The sequence below is a fragment of the Lissotriton vulgaris genome, chromosome 4_1 (genome assembly GCF_964263255.1).
Source record: "Lissotriton vulgaris chromosome 4_1, aLisVul1.2, whole genome shotgun sequence".
NCBI classification, from domain to species: Eukaryota; Metazoa; Chordata; class Amphibia; order Caudata; family Salamandridae; genus Lissotriton; species Lissotriton vulgaris.
This window is the reverse complement of record NC_141691.1, coordinates 416,450,067-416,469,961: the sequence shown is the minus strand read 5'-3', so window position 1 is coordinate 416,469,961 and position 19,895 is coordinate 416,450,067. Positions and strand designations below refer to the sequence as shown.

Sequence of the window (19,895 nt, the reverse complement as noted above, 5' to 3'; positions counted from 1 at the left end):
CTAGAGAAACAAGTGAGTTGGCTCTTCAGAGCACAACACTCTTGATCCTCTCAAGGATTGAGGTACCAGGAAGCACCCTTTTGCTCGCTTACTTGTACTCATCTACAATAAAACAACCAGGAGACACAAAGGCAGTTAATTCAAACTACTAAATGCAGTATACGTGCCACAATTAGAAAACAAATGCATACTAAAAATACTGTTAGCATGAATAATAATCCTTGTATCATGAAAAGTCCTGTCATTTTATAGACCAGAATAACCTAAACCCCCGCCCTTGCTAATGAAGCTAAATGATTATATATCAAAGATCTCTGGGATTACTGGCCGACCCGTACCTTAGCATACATAGATGGACATTCTACTTCTCAGGAGACGCAGTGCTCTTGCTGCAGAACTCTCGTTCCATGTGTGATTTTTGCTCATGTGCTTATCTATATATTAGTCATGTGTGTGCATAAACAACACTGCATTCTTGTGTTATGTCTTGGTGCTAGTGCCTGATCAGAAAGAATAACAAGTGAGATTGTTGTTTGACCTTGTCAGCGGTGTTCAGACTAAATCCTGGGAAAAAGCAGAACGGAAAAACATATGTAGGTTCTGTGTGAAACTACAACGTGGAAAAAAAGCAAAATGTGTTTATATAGTAATGTGTGCTTAGGAAAATGAGGCCTACATCGTGCACAATTAGGCTAACATAGGGAAAACTACAATGTCCCATGCAGGAAACACACAACGCCTGGGTTATTTTAAAACCCATGAGGGAGGGGCACTTAAAATACAGATAATCACTGCCTGATAGCTAGAGCAACACTCTCCTGCTTTTGGGTCCATACTGTCACACCCACACAGACAGGCACCAGTCTCAGCCAGTTAGACACTACACACTTCAAGGTTCTCTTGAGAGACACTGTTTTCAATAAACTTCTAATTAATTACACAATTTGGGCCCTTTTCATCACAAACTTTCGCATCTGTGTGCGCAACCTGAAATGTATGGAGATCTTTTTCCCTAAGCGTGCATTTGAATGAGGTAGTTATACTCCTTTCTAATCAATTGATTAAAATCTAAGATGTGCTGAGCTCTTTCTCAGCCCACATTGTAGTGATAGCTCTTGTGTGTCATGGAAGAATGCAGAGAGAGAAGTCTTTAGTAGATAATATACTGGGCACTTAATAACTCTTCACCAATAGCTCTTCTAAGGCTGCCCTACTTGTATTAGTTTCCATTTTACAGATTCCTTATTTTTATTTCTTCATCAGTCATTACTGCGCTTGCCAGTGACAGGGAGTCCATAACACGTACAACAGGCCAACTCAAGAGCTAATGAACAAAGGGACTGATGAGGGACTCTGCGCGCAGCATATCGTCTGCAGCGGCATGCTCAGAGCTCCAGCTAATTGCCTGCAGAGCTCGCCTTCGGAGGGCCGCCCCTGATGAGAATGGATTTGTTGTACTCTATGTCAGTGCTCAGCACTGAGATTCAGAATAATAAATCATCCCATTTTTGCTGGCATCTCACTCCACAGCCTGGCGTCCACTGCTGAGGTGTTGCACCTCACTGTGTGTAAGCTTCTATGGGAAGAATGCCCCACCTAATGTTCAGTCCAAACCACAAAGAGCTCGATCTGCAAGCCGTGTAGCATCTGTTTCTAATTGACAAGCTTGCAGCGGAAAAGACGCCATTTTAGGAGACGTACTGCCAATTTACCACGCCCAATAACCGGGACTGACAGAATAAGGGCGCGGGTGATAATTTCCAGGGGAATTTCACGATATAGCGGAAATCATTCGTTAAACCGGGACATGACAAGAATGTAGTCATGACACACTAATATTCAGGGATTCGTGTAATTTCCCTTCGAACCACAAGTGGTTGCACACCAAGAAACACAGTATGTCTAACTATAAATTAATTACACTCTCCAGTCCCCCTGAATCCCACTCTTAGGTTTATGTATTGAATGCAAGAGCTTTTCTTGATTAAAATGTTTGCTTCTAGGAGATTATACTCTATGAATAATTGGAAAAATGTTCTCAGCAAAAGCTCACAACCGGATGTTAGTTGTCAAAAGAAGACAGATTTTAGGTGATATATTCTTTCTTTCCTGTAACACATGCATTGACTCATAGACAATGCTCAGCCTATCTTGGACACTGAAAGAACATTTGTGGAAGCAACAACGTCCAGAAATTGTGTTACTCTTGAAGAAAGAATTCCAAAATGTAATTGCAGCCACAGGGGGCAGAGAATGTTTCAAAGCGTTGTGGTAAACCCAAAGAGTCAAGGCCATTTTAATGTGAAATGAACTGCTGTCAGATCTGACCAGTTGTGACAAAAATTGAATACAATCTAATTAAGTGGAAACAAAATTCTAATTAACCTGCTCTGCTTAAACTGTAATTACCCCGTTTTTAGTCTATATTTTTTCTTTTTATAAAATCTAACTAAAATAATTATTTTTTCGAAGTGAATTGTAATCTACCATCTCAAAACCTAAGTTAAAGTAATGTATTATTGTGTTTGTTTATGCACCAACCCAGTTTTGTGAAATATTTACAGGTATTCGGTCAGACAATCTTCCAGCCCACGTTAGAAACCTATTCGATTCAAATATGAAATAGTGACCCACAGCCAATGATAAATCAAGATAAAATGTTTTCGGTGTAAATATGTTGATGAACATAACAAAATGGCTAAAAGATGCATTTCAGATATTTCACTTGGAATGATGGAAATTAATATGAGGTTTATGATGTGGTTTGTTACTTCAGTAGTTCTACACCTGACAAATGAACATTTCCAATGATGTGAGGCAAAATACAGAACATAACAGCAAAGACAAATATTGCAGGACATACACTTTGATATGTATTCCATATTTCACAGTTCGTTGTATAAAGAATAGCTCTTGGTTATATAAGGCACAAGCTGCTCATGTTTGTGATAGGAACATAATTCACCCCTCTATATTAGGACATGCATAGCAGCATAATTGTAGCAAATTCGTCTGTGATTCATGTTCTCCTCAGATTTTTCTTATGTTTCTGCATTCTATTTTTTCTAGTTTCAGGACTCTATGCCCGGTGACACTGCCAGTCATTATCACAATATGTGGGCTCTTTCTCTAAAATTGGTACTGGTAAAATTGACTTCCCCCATTTGGTCTATTATACTTTCCGGTAAAGCCATAGTACATGGGCAAAAAATGAACTAGTCAAGGGAGACAACTGTCATATGTGGATCTTAGAGTGCATTTACACCACCGACATACATGACTAAAATATATTGCTGCCCGTAATAAAATGTGCTTTGGCTGGACTGCAGCTTAAAGGCATTGAAGTAAAACATAAGGAAAATTGTCTTTGCCTTGTAGGAAAACCTATTTTCATATTTTTATAAATACACCACAAACTGTGCCTTGTACATCCATAAGGAAGGGTACCTAGTAAAGGAAAAAAAGCAGCACCTTTTTCAGGCACTGTGACTCTCACTACCCTCACAGAGACTAAAGGACAAAAAGCTATTTCACTTTAAGGGTCCAGCTATATTTTCTATAAGACAGGCCTAGGTGTGACTTAAATATTGCATTTTCCATCTCCACCTTGGATAATGCCAGCCTAGTCTTTCAAAGTGATCTCTTCTTGAATCTTCGGAATCAGTTTTAATGGTGTAATCAGTTTTTGGATAACTTAAGTGGAAAAGTAAATTCATAAAAATATGGTTTAGGCTGCCTGGGCCAGAACTGGTTAAAAACCAGTTCTGTCACTCATCAAATAGCCAGAGCTGGAATGAACATGCATTCACTGGGAGTGTTAACGACAATGGCTCAAAAGACAATGACTTACCTCTGAGGCCAGGAAGGATAGGGATATGTTATCTGCTGCCCACTTCAGAAAAGCTGGTGCCAGAACAAAGGGCAGTCTTAACACTAACTCTTTTGACTTGTAGATCCTCTCCTATTCCTTCCCCAGAGCTTCAAAGACAGCCTGATCCCAGTCAAAGTAGGGAGAGGGCCAGTTTGGACCCTGTCAGGTGGAAGGAGAGCCCATTTAAATAAGAGTTTGGCTAAGGAGCTGGTGCTAGGCTTTCTTGGTGACAGAAGGGTTCTGCCATTCTGACACATGGGCCCCTTGGTATTTTAAAGTAAGCCAAGAGAAGTACTGGGAAACCTGGGGGTGACTGCAAGAATATACTCATGAATGGGTAGCATATTTCCCCAGGCACTGGCTGGTGGCGCATAGGATAAAACTAGCACCTCAACCATCATATGCTGATAACATTCCTTGACCAGGAAAGACCCCTCCGGAAAAAGAATGCCCTGCTGGAAGAAGTCTCCCGATTTATGGCTCCTGCTGGCCGAATAGGATGGATCAAAGGACCCCTAGATCCCACTGGCATTCAAGGATTGGAACTTCTCTTCAAGGGTCAAGTGGCAGGCCTCCTGTTTGTCTGCATCTGGTGCTTAAAAGCAGAAGGTCTCCTGCCTCCGATATGGTGCAGCTGACGACAGAGGTCCGGACCCTGAAGGGGATCTGGCTGGAGAGGGAGCTGGTGCCTATGAATCAGTCCTGATGATGGGTAGAGGACTGACCAGAAGGGTGTTTCCAAGCAGTGGGAGAAAAGTGTGACTTAGTCATTTCTTCCAACCCTAGAGGACCAGGACAAGGTGTTGTGACATTCTTAGAAAGGTCGCTGCTCAGGCGGTTTAAAACAGGTTTGTTCTGTTAAAAGCACATTCTATGGGACCTCACTGTAAACATATGTGGCCTCCAGCTTTTTCCCACTGGAAGATTTTTACGTCTAGAAAAGTGACTAAGTTCAATGGTAGAACCTAGGGCGGGGTGAGCGGGTACATTTTTCTGATCAGGAAAACACTGTTTGTGGCAAGGAATACCAGCTTTGTCCTACTCAGACACTTTGGTGCCCAAAACAATGGCTTCAGCAGGAGCTCAAATAAAGACATATATGACTTTGTGGTATCCTCACTATCACAGCCATGGATGTTTCCCTTCAGGAAGAGTTTGACTTCCATTTCAGTGACAAGTCTAAGGGTGATAACTTCAGCCTGGTTGGCCCGCTTGGTGAATATGATCTCAGCTCCAATGTTCCTTGGTCTCAATCAACTGTGAACTGTTGTTTTCAAAGGCACTTTACTTTTTCTAAGAGCTTTTTGCCCTAAAATTTGAGATATTCATATTGCTGGTTCCTCTTATCCCATTTTAACGATCTTAGTATATGTTTATCCACAATTTCTACTCTATTGTTTACATTGCTTTGGAAATTGTATGGTGTAGTATTTGTTATGTTAACATTGTTGGTACTGTTTGAACTTAACTACACATCTGTGTGTGTTGACTGCACCTTGTGCCATGTGATGTGACCTAACCAGATTGTGTTTATCAAGTTGGTAGAGGTTCCATCTCCTAAACTGATATCCTAGTTTCTGGTAATATTTTTTTTCAATTGAGCAATTATTCCTGTTTTGAGAATACTCTATGATGCATTCTTAGATAATGCAACATTTCATATTAACAGCCTTGAATGATGGAAACAAGGTCTGTCAGAGACACCTCCTCTTCTCATTTAATCCCCACCATTGGCATGACATACATCAATATATATTCAACTTTTCACTGATTGATGACTGTACTTAAGCAAGGTTTAGTTTTGTTGGTTAATTTACTGTTCTGGATTTCACTGCATCTGCATCTGCCTCGTGGACCCATTAAATAGTCCTCATCCTCAATATGAATATCATACTTCTACACCTAAGCCACCCTTTCCTTTGATTAATCCATACTATTATGACCTCATCTTCTGGGAAAACTTCACTTCCTCAAGTGCCTTCCTTCATTAACTCTTCCTCTAAAGTGTGACTCATCTTTGTTTGAGAAGGCTACCCATGCTTTCCTCCAGTGTTTACTTGGGTACGTTTGTCAGCTATGAGGGATGAATTTAAATAATCTCTATTATGTGAACTTTTCAATGTGCATTTGCTCTGCTCGGTAAGAGCAACATCACATCTTGTCTTCCATAACTGAACACAATATGTTAGAAAAGGTCTTACTAATCACATACAGGGTTAACAAAACGTAACTGTTTATTATAGGTTTTTTCCTTACGCTCCAAAATTATGTTTGCGCACCAAATAGCCCATTAACATTGAAAAAAAAGACCTTTAAATCATGAAATGTATACACAGCAACTCTTTATTTCTCTGATTGGACACCCTACATTGTATTGATATCCAGCATTGATGTGATCTCATTGTATGACTTTGTATATGTCTGCACTGTCTCCCATCTTTAAGTTCACACTTTTAGTTTTCACACATTTCACAATTGTAGGCCAAATCCCTTTTGATTAGCATCTATATGAAAGATCACAGTTATCACCTACATCTGGCCTAGCTATACATCTGAGATCAGCTGCAGTGAGTGCAGTTAAATGTGCTTAATTGAGTACTGGTACTTGTTTAACCTCATTTGTCTCCCCTGTCCTCTCAAATACACCAAAGTCAAACACACGCTAAAGGTCTTGACGAAAGCAAAGTTTATCATAATAATGAGTTTTTCAAGATTTGTTATCCTGGCCATGAACCCACAAAATTAAATAAAGTGCAGGAAGTGCATATCTTTCTTGAAATCCTATGTCACTGTGGATCCCACAACTAACTGGTGTTACTGGGCTTTTCTTTTTGTACATTTCCAAGCGAGGCATTTATTTTCCCCACTACGGAAATTAGGTTAATAGGTGTAGATTTGCAAACCGTGTCTTTTTAATAACTTTTGTGGCAAATGGCAACATCATACTATGTCCAATACTCTAGAAAATCTCCTTTTACTGATGAGGTGTACTTTTTTCAAGATGGATTTTGAAAACTGTGACACCTGACTACCTCTTCTGACTAAACAGTTATAGCAGTCATGCTTAATGCAGCTGAGCATACAGCACAGCGAGGTGGCTCACTTGTAAAATGCATTTGAATTGTATGTGATTACAAAAATGCAGTATGAGCTTCCTGCTGCTAAAATGAAATGAAATTTAAAATGTGCTAGGAAAGACCTTTGAAGTAACTCGTAACAGAAGACTACTCACCATGAGATGGTCTTCTTGAAAACAGCTTTCCCTTTTATACTAAATCAGAAGCCACAGATGGTTTTTCTGCAAGAAACCACATTAATTATATCTGAGTTCTGGCTTGGTATTTAGGGTGTACAAATTTTGCTGGAAAAGAAAAAGAAGAAAAACACTTATAGAGAAAGTGTCTGCACAACATTAAAACCGACACCATGTCGTGTAAAAGAATGGTGTGCATTATAAAATATGCCTAGTCCTTAAGAATCACAGTTAATGGATTCGTATTGGGAACGACCCTAACCTGTCTGATAATTTGAGCCACAGCCTCTACATTTGTGCTTATGGGCATATTTATTCCTAAAAACCACATGGCCTCTTTGTATTTCTTTCAAACTACAGCCATTACTCATTGAGTTGGTCTATCTGTGTATGCCGGTTACAAGCCTTTAAAATTGAAATTTTGTTTCAAAGTGCTCTTAAAAATATCAATAATGTCCATGGATTCCTAGATATTTATCTTTTTTTTTTAAATATAGTTTTGAGGTAGTAATTATCATAAGATGTGTTTTTTTCAATTTATTGTAAAATTTTAATTTCGGTATTTGAGTCTTATTTTGTGAATTTTTCTCTTCATTGTAGTTTTTGGGGGTTCCTGGAAGCAGTATATGGGCACTATTAATGTTCAATACCCCTCCTTAAAAATATACATTTAAATGGCCTTATCTAACCAGAATTAAGTGCAGTCCATGATATCGACTATTGGGCTTAGGTTTTTTTCCGTCTGCCCCGCCCTACTTCTTGACCAGACTGATGAAGGTCAGTCAAGTGTAATTGAGGAAATATGCAACATTGAACACTGGCCATCGGTATTGCATGTTATGGTCCTATCATCTGTACCTTGTCTACACAGTCATTTGTAGTCCTTGAAGGTATTGCACTGCCTTTTGTGGAATTTGAAACCAATAATGTTGATCTTTAGTCTTTTTTGTTTTCTTTGCAGTTTTATATAGCGCAAACTCGAACCAAAGGTACTGGAGCATATAATATGAGCACCAGTTGCGTTACACAAGGACTCATTCATTTTGTGGTAGGCACGGGGAGATTAAGTGATTTGCCCAAAATCACAGGATGTTGAGCCAACTCCGATACTCGAACATGGTTCCCCAGCTCTAACATCGGCAGGCCTGATCATAAGGCCACATCCCGTCTCCTGGGTTTACATTTCGATGTATGTCACAACCTTTTAACCCAAAGGACGACAACACTAACTGCAGAATAGAAATATAGGCCACAAATGCCATCTTCTATAGCCCCAGAGTCAGTGTTTGGTGCACCATCGTTTACAGGGGATACAAGATTGTTGACCGAATGACTCCAACCTTTAATTATGAATTGACCGCCAGCTAATTTCTGTCTGCATGGGAAGATACACTGGCCACTAAAGCTGCAGAGAACGAGGCCAATCCCTTTATGTGCTACAGGGAATGTTCCTCTGCTGTACAGGCTTCAGCAGGACTTTGGATAGGATTACAATTAAGCATGCCATTACAATCTTCTTAATGTTTGCAATCCTCAAGACTTTAATTGGCTGACTTCTAAACTCATCAAACAAAATGTTGTGTGCCCACCCTCCACCTGCATGTTGTGCTGTCCACAGACAAGTCATCCATTCTGGAAGTTCCCTAAAAGAACAACTAGAAAAATGTCTTTTAATGTTGGCCTTCATTGGGGTCTGATAATACTGCCATGATGTGAGCTCAGCTCTTGTATGTGCCTTTTTTTAAACTGGAAAAATGGTGATGCCACTATTTACTAAAGGAAGCTTTTGAGCTACGATCAGCAGACCACACAGATTTTGGAGTATTTCTAGCTACAATTGTCCTTCACTGACCCAGAACCGTCAGGTAACCTCAGTCGACTTCTACCATTACATAACCATGTTGTATATCTGCACTGACCGCAGGAGCACTTTGTGCTGAAAAAACGTTCTGCAGTACTGCAGATATACCCAAACAATGCGAAAGGCGCATGTACTTTTTTTAAAATCCACATTTTGATAATTTAGCATATTGGTCTAAATGTAAGTATTTAAATTCAAAGTGCTTAAAATTATTGACACTGCATCTAATTTACAGCAAAAAGGCTGGCATATCATCAAAACTGTAGAATATGTACGCTGTGCCCCCACGTTTTATTTACGGGATTGTAACACAACTCTGACAGAGGAAGTAATGGTCATAGCCAGATAGATGTAAACCAAGGCCTTTGAACAATAGTGGAAATTACAGTTTGTAAATACTTCTATTGGATATAGTTAAGGACAATGTTTATTACTGCCTGTACCAAGTGTCAGAAGATTAAAAAGACCTGGTACTATTGCACGCTCGATGTGTAAATATCACCTGTGGCATGTCTACCTGCTTTAGGAAGTAAACCACACCAGCCTTTTTATCGATCCCTGTCATCGCTAGCCCGTTCAATAACTAACAATGAGCATAGCCAAAGTTACCATTCGAGTATGTACACCCGTCTCTAAACTTTACCCATTTTAGGAATATTTGAATTTATAATATTCTTTTTACAACCCATACTTTCGCTAAGATATTTTTCTACGTCTAGCCTTGTGAAACTGAGTTTGAGTTATTGTCAGGAACATTATTATTTGTGTGGAAAAGCAGATGAGTATGTCAACTTGACTGGGAGCTACACCAAATGTGGGGTCTAAATCAATATTTCTACAGTGAATCTTCTCAATGAATTGAAATGTCTCTGCTGGCACCACGTCTATTGAGATGATCTGCACTTTCGGCAGGGATTCAACTCCTTGTTGATGAACACACTGTAGCTTCCAACCCTTAGTTTACTTGATTCCAATCAATGAATGTCAATGAAATACTTTACACATTTGTAACTGCAAGATATTGTTACATCACAAAATAATGCTGGTTGAAGGTCGATGTGAACTTGCTCCATCGAGATGTTTATCTCAGATGTTTTTCTTAAATAGATCCTTTGCCATTTAGAAGTGGGCTTATAAAGCAATTCGGAACACCTACACTTGAACAACCATGTTGCAGCTAGCTATGTAAGTCTAACTTGAGGCAGAGGGCATAGGATATCATTCGTATTTGTTTAAATCAAGAAAACAAAATTCAGAATTTTCTTTTAAGGCCATTGGGAAAACCATTTGACCAAGATACAGGAAGCAGATGTTTGGCATGTAATACATTTGCTGGTAAACCCCAGATGTGTTTCATCCTGGACGTAGAATTAATTCTATAACCCCATCTACCAAAAGAGACAAACAGGGTATGTATATGAAAAGAGAACATGTCGATTTTTTTGTTATAGGTCCACACTGAAGGTAGTATCACTCCATACAGTGACATGGTCAATGAATCCGCCAAAATTCCCCGGCACTCAATCGTTTGTGAAAAGAGTCTGGAAGAAACCAGAGAACCATACTTGCTGGTGATTCTAGCACGTGGTAGAAGTGCATGAGGATGAAATGATCTTTGCGAGAAATAAAGGTTTAGGGCGGAGTCATACATAGTTTAATTAAATCAGTGACTGCAAATCTCTGCGCCTTGAATACACAATGCTGACCACTGACCATTAGACGGGAGTCCATATTGTCCAGTGACGGCTGCATTGTGTATGCTAGATGAGGTTTATCGGTAAAGCGGCCAGCATGCTGATTGATTATAATATTCCGTGACAGCACAATCATTTATTAGGACACACTGTTCCTTGACATTATGGCATACATTGGCATACTTATCTGTATGCCGTTTCAAGGAGAATAAATGAGCCGCAATAAATATTTTCGTGAATGCTGTTATGCTCATAAAGTGTTTCAATAATTTTGACTAGCGCCTTTTATTGCCTTTTTACAGGCAATCTGGCATTAACATTATGTGCACCAGTGGATCGTGTGATAACTCATTTTTTCATACTGATGAGAGCAGGGTATGATGCAGGACTCACTTATTACTACACCACCCATGAGCCACAGACCTCAAAAACTCACAGATAACAATGTATTATTATACATAAATATACAAGCATGACTTATCAGCATACACTATTTTGAAAACAAGCAGACCTAATTTATATTAAGTCATCTATTATATATCTCTTGTGCTGTCATCATCTTTCTTTCCCTGTATCTATATATGTAACTTGAGAAAGGGTAAGAAGATGCAGCAGAAAGAGAGTTTAGTCAAAAGTAAACACGTTTTCTCTCTTTCGGAATTGTTCATTCTTTTTAAAGATAGAAGGCACCGATTTTCTCATGGCTGACAAGAAGCTGCTTTCCTAAACACTTGTGATCCACGGCAATGCCAGTAGTCGGGGAATCTATGCAAGAAACGACAACACATTTTGTCATTTGTGTTTGCATTTTTGCAAGCCATACATTTTCAGCGTACTTCTTCCAGTGCGTTGAAATGCGACAATATTGACCCAAAGCTACCAATGAACCAAGGGGTTCGTAGAATAATGCTATAGAACGCAGAGCAGAATATATGACCTACGGTAATCCCATGTCCTGGGGCTTAAAAATATCATCTTTGTTAACATAAAGATTAAACTTTTTCACAGGATATGCTGTTCTGAAAAAAGTAATTTTCATTTACTCCATGAACAGCTGAAAAATGGTGCTATTTATGGAACTTAGCAGGACAGTGTCCGTGAAGGCGCACGCATTCTGCTAAGAACTAACAAGAACATGTGCAAGGAAATCTAAAGAGTCTTTGTGACATTTTGTTCTACTGTCTGACACTCGTAGGTGACTAGAGGAGACATTACATTGTATTTGTTTAACATTTGCAAATGGGATCAGTTTATGCCGCCAGTCAGGGTATTTCAGCTTCTTATAGCTTCTGCAAAAAGCTATCATTTTGCATGGAAAGATGAGGGAAAACCTGACTACATCAGTGGCGGTAATTTACAGGGATGAAATACAGTGGGTGGCAGGACAATGAGGAAGGGCACGCAATAAAGTGGATTGACATGTCAACAGCGGTTCTACCTATCTATAGGAATACAAATGATGGAATCAGGGGTGGCTTCTCCGCCAGGGAGGAGGAGCGCAACCTCCACTAAGTGTAAAAAAAAAAAAAAAAAAAAAAAAAATGATAATAACGCAATGTTAATAAAGTTACGGTATTATCAGTTTCTTATTCTGTAAGGAGCGAGAATGGTTGGGGCGGGGCTGGGCTTGTCACAGGGAGAGGGAGAAGGTGTAATTGCTGCTGCACCAAGTGCTCATGACGATATAGCAGGCCGTCTTGGGCCGGCCAAACAGTCATGCGCACTCAATACGTTCTCCACCAGGCTGTATCATACAGCCTGGTGGAGAACATGCACATCCTCCCAGTCCCCATCTGAGCGCTGAACTACAGCACTCAGACCAATCACGTTGCTGCTGTCATGGTGACAGCAGCGTCGTGATTGGGTTAGGGGAGCCTGAGTGCTACCAGGAGAACAGTGAGGACGAGAAGAAGCAGTGGCTGGTTATCAGTGATGAAAAGAAAAGGTTTTTTTTCTAATCCCCTTCTCTGATCCTGCCCCCCACCACCGTTCCCTACCAGCCACCACTGAATAGAGTGATGTGCATAGACTGCTCAGAATCTAGTGCTGAATGAGTGCTTCCTGTATTCTGCTTTCTTAATATTTTTTTACAAAGATCCATAGCATGACAATGGGGAATACATGAAGCATGTAAAGCTATGAAAGCTCCAACCCTAGAGAAACATAGTTTGCAAAAATATCTGTTAGTGAAATCAGTGTGGGGTTTAGAAGGCAAAGTAGAAGAGGCAATGGTTTGCTAAACTCGATTCAGCCTAAAAAATATGAAAATATGTCAAGTAAAGAAAAACTATAATGCAGGGCACGTGACAGTAATTCAATAAAAAAACAAAAAACAAAGCGAGGTTATAAATTCCTGTAAAAATCCAAATGTCCTCTCATTTAGTAAGGAGGAAAACTATTATGCATGGTGACAGATTCAAAATTATGTACATAATAGAACCAACGAGCTATTGTTACCAAATAATACATTTCTTATCAATTGAATTTACAGGATAGGAACCCACTTGACATTTTAAATAGCAGCAATTGCGCCTGAGGCAGTGTCTTTGATCATGTCCTTGTTTCTCCGGAACTGGACATATTTGACACTAGGCGCTGCCATTTCAACATGTGGCATTTCGCTGACCTAAAAGCCCTTGCCATCTGACAAGAAATCAAGAAGCAAATAAGTTATCCTGCCTTGAAGGCACAAAGTGACAGAGCAGAAGCAATAAAGAACCAAAAGGTAGAAAGAAAAAAGCAACAGTGCCTCCATCGAAAAGTGTGCTAGTTTTACAAATGAAGGAGGACAGCCATTTTATTGAAGTGGTTTCAACTGATTCTATTAGACCTTATGAAAGGGTAATATGGTTCAGCAGTGCACACAACCACCACATATAATCAACCAGTCCTCACGCGCACTTTATTTCTCTATTTCATCTGCAAATTCAATATCCTACACAATACTGCTCTTGCTTTTTGGAAGATGTGTATATGTGGGACACTGTAGGTGATTCACCAAGATTTGCACTGGGACCCATGTGGCATATCACAATATATGCAATTCAGGAAGTACAGCTGGAAGCATAAACCCACAAGCGCGTAGAATCCGTGATTAGTGCAAAAAGTATCCAGTGCTCTAACTCAATGGCATGGACTGCTTTTCCACCTAAGGATGTTCTGCTATAATAGACTCCATAGGCAACTTCCAAACGCCCACACTCATGTTGGAAAAAAAACCAAGAGACAAGGTCCTCTTCTCACTCACCGTCTGCTATTCATCCGTATAGGGGAGAAGTGGCCAAACTATGCATACCGCTAGACCATAATAATTTTTCTATGTTTATTTCCATTCTATTATGTTTGGCCTGCTATTATTTATCATAAGCTATACATCTAAATCAATAACTATATGTATTTAAATATCGAGCTATAGATTTCTATTGATAACTCTATTTGGATGGCTGGATGACTGGCTCGATGGATGGTTGGATGAGCTTTAGCACCGTATTCAGAACGGTATTTTAAGCACATAATTGATTTTCAGCTCAGCCGATGTAGTATTCGGTTTTGCATATTTGTAGTAAAACTGTCCTTGTAATAGGCACATTCAGCACAAAAAAATCCGCACTAAAAATTAGAATACGTTTTCCTTCAGAACATGGGAATGGATTTTTTCCCTATTCCACTAAATTGATAGTGCACACTTCATGGTTTTTACTATTTGCGTCGGGTGCATTCTGAGCCATATGGGGTCCTTCTGTGAGGCTACATTTGCTTTTGGGCGGCTTCTCGCTATACAATTAACCATACTTAAATAAATTATGCAGTCATGCTGGATACCTGTCAGAGCCTCCTAATTTACAAAATCCCATCACATATAGCTTATTGTGTAGAAACACATAATCTAATGTAGCCAATTGTTTGCCTGCATAAAAGCCACTGTAGACATGTGTGTATTTTGGATGGGTATGACATAGCCCTCAGTGTCAAAAACATTTGCTTTTTCAGCCCTACAGGCTTACATACGAAACGCACATTAGTCAAGCAACAACAGTATGTAACTCCTCCGAACCTTAATGTCATGAAGTTACCTTGTGGCCCATACTCAGTATTCTGTGCCATCAAACATCAAAACTGCATACATGAAAGCAGTCGATTAAATGTATGGACATTTCCCCAGAGAGCCAACAGAACAGGCAGTACCAGTAAAATGACTGGACTTTTTGCCATACCAGATTAAAACCATCAGAGGTTTGCAATAGTCATAGGGGCTAATTTGTATAACGGCAGACGGACAGTTTCTCTGTCAGGTATAACGGCAGACGGACAGGGAGATGGAGTAAATTACCATGTCGACCTGATGGAGTTGCGGTCCACCAAATTTAGAAATTACTGCCAAGCTGGTGCTCATTTCTAAAACATTGGCAGGTGCAGGGCTTAGTCAACATGACAGAGCACTGCACCAAACTGTTCCCTTTTTTGTTTTCAAAAAGAAAATTGCAAAGCAGGATTTTCTTTTTGAAAATGAAAAAGAAAATGCTTCCCTTGCTGTGGGAGTCCTCTCACCTGCGTTTTCCTTGCAGTGACGGGCAGTGAAAACTGACCTTTAATTCATCCTATCTAACTTAAGTAGGGAATTAGAGGTCTGCCTCGGATGGCCCATACTTTGCAGAGCTGTTAGAGGGGTTTAATCATGGGAAAATCATGGTAGACACTGAGTAGTTTCCGCCACGATTAAACCTACTGTCTGTCCGCATTTAAATATGGCGGGCATACCGTTATTTTAGCTCTATGTATATTCTGTCACTGCTGCGACAGTGTATACACACCACCCAGATATAAATCAGCTATGCATTACTTTTCATCGAACCATTTCCCCATAGTGTTAAACGGTATCTTTAATCGAGTATGCTTTAAACCGCCAAGCAACTCATTTTTGGAGAAGCCTCTGTTCAAATATTCAATGCATCAATAGACCTGAGTGTTTGACCCCTTGAAGGCTCCCACTCCAGATACCGCTTCATTTACCTCACAACAGTGAATGCACGGTTCAGAAGAGGAAAGCAGTGGCATGCTATAGGTGGACAGCGAGCTAACGAAGAAGACAATATGCAGCGCAAGTCAATAGGCACAATAGAAAATCACTCCATCGGCATGTTTGAAAGCACCCAAATCATTTTAAACTACACTTAATATATATACTAACCTGAAGTGTTCGTGTATGTGAGTTTTCAATGCTATCAAAACAAGCAGAATGATCAAAATGGGCAGTACTGGATTGGAACTAATGCATATTTCAAGCAGACAGTTGAGGGATTATCAACATTTCTACTTGAGCCTCTGCCCTATAAGACTGTGTGTAATCTTTTTATTTTTCCAAAAACGCTTTTTTCCAATGAGAGTATCGGATATATTATATGACTGAGATAATATGTGTTTGAGGAAGGATACAAAAATTAAAGGAAGTCCTTAAGAAATATTCTATGAAAATTCATAGGCTACATGAGATTTTTTTCGATCTGACTAGATTACATATAGAATTAGATATCTGTTTAGGGAAATTTTGCTAAAAATGCAACATTTTGAGACCATAGTGCTAATGTTTTCTGGCACTGGTGAACCTCCAACACACTTGGGAATAGTCAAGTTTGTTTGGCAAGCCATGGTACTATTTTACGTTTTGGCGATTGTCCCTTAACTACCTACATGCTATCTGGACACCACTGAACCCTTCAGTGAAGTTTAGTCACTTCGTTATTTTGATCAGTAACACCCCATCACTTTCAATGATTACCAAATCTGCTGGTTAGATAAAAGTTTAGGACGTTTGGAAGGCCAATCACAGGTGTGCTTTACCCACTTCACATTCCTTTATTATTAAATTGCCAGTTGTCTGATTATTAATGTAAATTGCCTAAAGCTTACTTATCAACCGATTGTACAGTTACCCTCTGCTGAGTATATAAGGCAAGAATGTCTTCAAGATATTGACCAAGTTTTCTCATTTTTCCATCAGTTGGATCTTTTCATCAAAGAAAACCTAAAGCTATGCCAATGCTATTGTTCATGTGGACAGAGAGGCGAACTTCCAAAGAGAGCCGAACAGGCTGAAGCTTTATTCTGGCATTTTCAATTAACCGATTTATGATCCAGAGCTGCCTAGGATTTGGCCATTTCAAGACTCACCTAAAGCCATTCTCACATCCATCCGGATTGGAATTATCACTGGCAGCGTGATTACAAGGAGTTAAACCTCGCTATTCAGCCCTAAGGAAGTTGCAGAATCACATTCCACATTCCACATGCGACGAAACACGTGTCAGTTGGTTTCTGTTTTGCCTCATTGAAAATTGAATTGAAGATACAGCAACACTACTGCAGCATGATTATGGATCTTTCTTGATTGAATCGAACTATTGTAACAAATACTACATACTGTTTATTATCTTGTTGTGTGCCTAGGTCTGGTTAGAATTTTGTATATTGTGAGGGATTCTCCCTCACATAAATTGTGGGGTTATAGGGCTTATCCCCTCTCCCAGTAGCACCAATTAACTTCTATTTTATTTGAATTTGTGTTACATAGCAGAGCGCCCACACACCCTGTCTTCTAAAAACCCTTTGCTTAGAGACTGGTTTGGACTGGGCTCAGAGACCCTGGCTCAACAGAGAATAAAGACAATATTGGACATAAGAAGTAGACCTTCAATGCAATAACTTCAGATTACTTCTGGACTCAAAAGGAACTTTTGCCAGGGAGAAGAGCTGTATTGTGTGGGGTTGGTCTGCAGTTGATGTTTCTACCAAGGAAAGGACAAAGACTGGAACTATGCTCTGAACCTGCTTGAAGAAGATCTCCAAGGGCCTGTGTGTGCTGGTCTCCTGTTCTGAAGTCTCTGAGACACAATGACTTCACCCCCAGCTCCCATGAACTCTGCTGCTGAGGGTTATGACCTGCCAGGAGGTGCCTATTCAAGTTGTAGGCCTCTGTAGGTTGTTCCTGCTGTTGGGAGCTGGAAGAAACCTGAAGAAATGTATACATTGCTCTTCTTACGGCTGTTTATCCCGGCGCAGCACCGCTGTGCAAGAAGAATCTCCACGCATTGTAGCTCAGCTGCTGAGCTGATGCAGCGCCTGTTGCGGCTGCAAGAACCGATGCATTGAGGAATCACGGCTGAAGAAACCGATGCATCGATCACCGACACATCCCAAATTTCCACGCATCGCACTTGTGCAGCAAGTTTTCCCAGCACATCACCTGCAGACCAAAATCATCTTGGAGTTGACGCATCACTTCCTCCAACAGAACAGATTCGACCCATCACTCCTCCTGCGTGCAGCAGAACTGTTGCATCGCCTCCCCAAGGTGTCAGGAACAGATGCATCTCTTTGTTTCTCAATGCTTCCGATCCCTGCGACTGTTTGACCATGTGAATTTTGACGCATCTACAGGTACTTTGTGTAGAATCATGCATCCATAGTTTTCTATGGAGCAAGTTACTTGAAACCTTTGAAAAGTCATTTCTTATTACATGTATGTTGGATTTGTGTTTTTTTGGTCTTGTTGAGTTTAGATAAAGATACCTTATTTTTTTAAACCTGTGTGGTGTCCATTTGTAGTGTTATCACTGTATTACTGTGTGTTTTGAGTACAAATACTTTACACATTGCCTTTGGGATAAGACTGTCTGCTCCTGCCAAGCTACCCAGGGGGTGAGCGGGGGTTATCTAAAGTGTTTATCCGCCTTACCCTGACTAGACGCAAGGGTCCCTATCTGCCAACTACAGACCTCCATTTCTAATACCCTCTAAACCAAACTTCTACTTGGGATGGATAGGAAAAAGCAGCTAGTGCAGAGCATGCCTAATCAAATGCTGGCCCATGTCTCCCTCTTCCGATACAGGCTCAAAGAAGAAAATATTACAGCCACAAGATGGAACATTACGAAAAGTTTTATATATCTAAACACTTTGACTCGAACCTTGCACAGAGCACAGTAAAAATACCGGATGGCAACAGTTAATATATTTAGGATCATTTCAGGACCACTACCATATGCAATTGTTTTATTCAAACATGATTTTTGTTTACCCAAATTCGAGCTGGAGCTCACCATAGGGCAGAGCATGTAAAGAGACATAGCTTTGATGCTAACATTACTAAAATGTCTGCGTGACTCATGCTACAACCCTCGAACAATCTCGATAAAAGCTGAAAAAAGGTCTAAAAATGTGTATCATGACGACGAGAATCTATCTTTAATGCTTGTAAGTCCAATAAGTTACGCAGTTATGAGACATCAAAGGGGATGGGAAAGCTATGGGGGATTATTATTCCAATCCATGCTCGAACGATTCATTTAGGATTATGACCAGCACACATGAAGAGAGCCTGTGCAAAGAGAACAGCATAATCTTCCATATGAAAGAGGATGTGACCGTATAAGTTCATGTACAAACTGTTCTCAAGTAACTGCATTGTGTAATACAATCATAGCAGGAAAATGTAGATGAACTTCAAGGGAATGATAGATGGACTCATATTAGTTATAAATGTGTTACAGTTTTAACTTTCCATAGGAGGTCAAATGTCCCACTTACTTGTCACTGCTTAGTGGGAAGAGAACAGGAAATTGCAAGATGACATGCTTATCTATTAAATCTCAAGTGGTCGAATTTGCGATGCACATGCGATATGCAAAGCAAATTATTTGCTTATATATTTGCAATTTTGTGTACCAAGCAGTGGCGGCTCGCATAGGACATGCTGCGGGGAGGTTGGGTGGGGGAGGTGCAGAGTGGGGGTGTAGTAAACTCAGACACGACGGAATGGAGCAACGTAATTATTATGTCTTATGTCCGAGTTTACTATCCCCCCCACCTGCCCCTCCCCCGCCCCGGCACACCACCCCCGCAGCACGCCCTATGCAAGCCACCACTGGAACCAAGCCCATAAATGTATGTGAAACTTCCTAAAGTTGACAACTGTGCTGATACTAAACTATACACTGCAGTACATATTACATGAATCTGTGTACACAATGTTTATAATATAATAGGAACGCATTCACTGACTCGATCATTCTCAATAGGTTTGATTGTCCTAGAACAATGAAAGAATCAGGGGGCATATTATCAAGGCGGTTTATCTCTGCTTTTTTGGCTTTAAAAGCCAAGAAAGCGGAGATAAAATGATCTCCCTATTACCTAGCTCTCGCTAACACCAGTTAGCGA

At 40.1% G+C, this 19,895-nt stretch overlaps 1 protein-coding gene across 5 annotated transcripts in view; it reads right to left on the bottom strand.

The window, feature by feature from the left end:
* The window catches only part of PCDH19 (protocadherin 19), a 212,906-nt gene that overhangs the window by 51,216 nt on the left and 141,795 nt on the right, over positions 1-19,895 (bottom strand). The window contains exon 6 of one of the 5 annotated variants that reach the window (XM_086918820.1): positions 7,104-7,232. The exons of the other annotated variants lie outside the window; for them this stretch is intronic. Coding sequence (XP_086774946.1) covers positions 7,189-7,232 — 44 coding nt within the window. The 3' untranslated portion in view covers positions 7,104-7,188. Of the gene's footprint in view, positions 1-7,103; positions 7,233-19,895 lie in introns of those variants that run through there. 5 annotated transcript variants of the gene reach the window in all.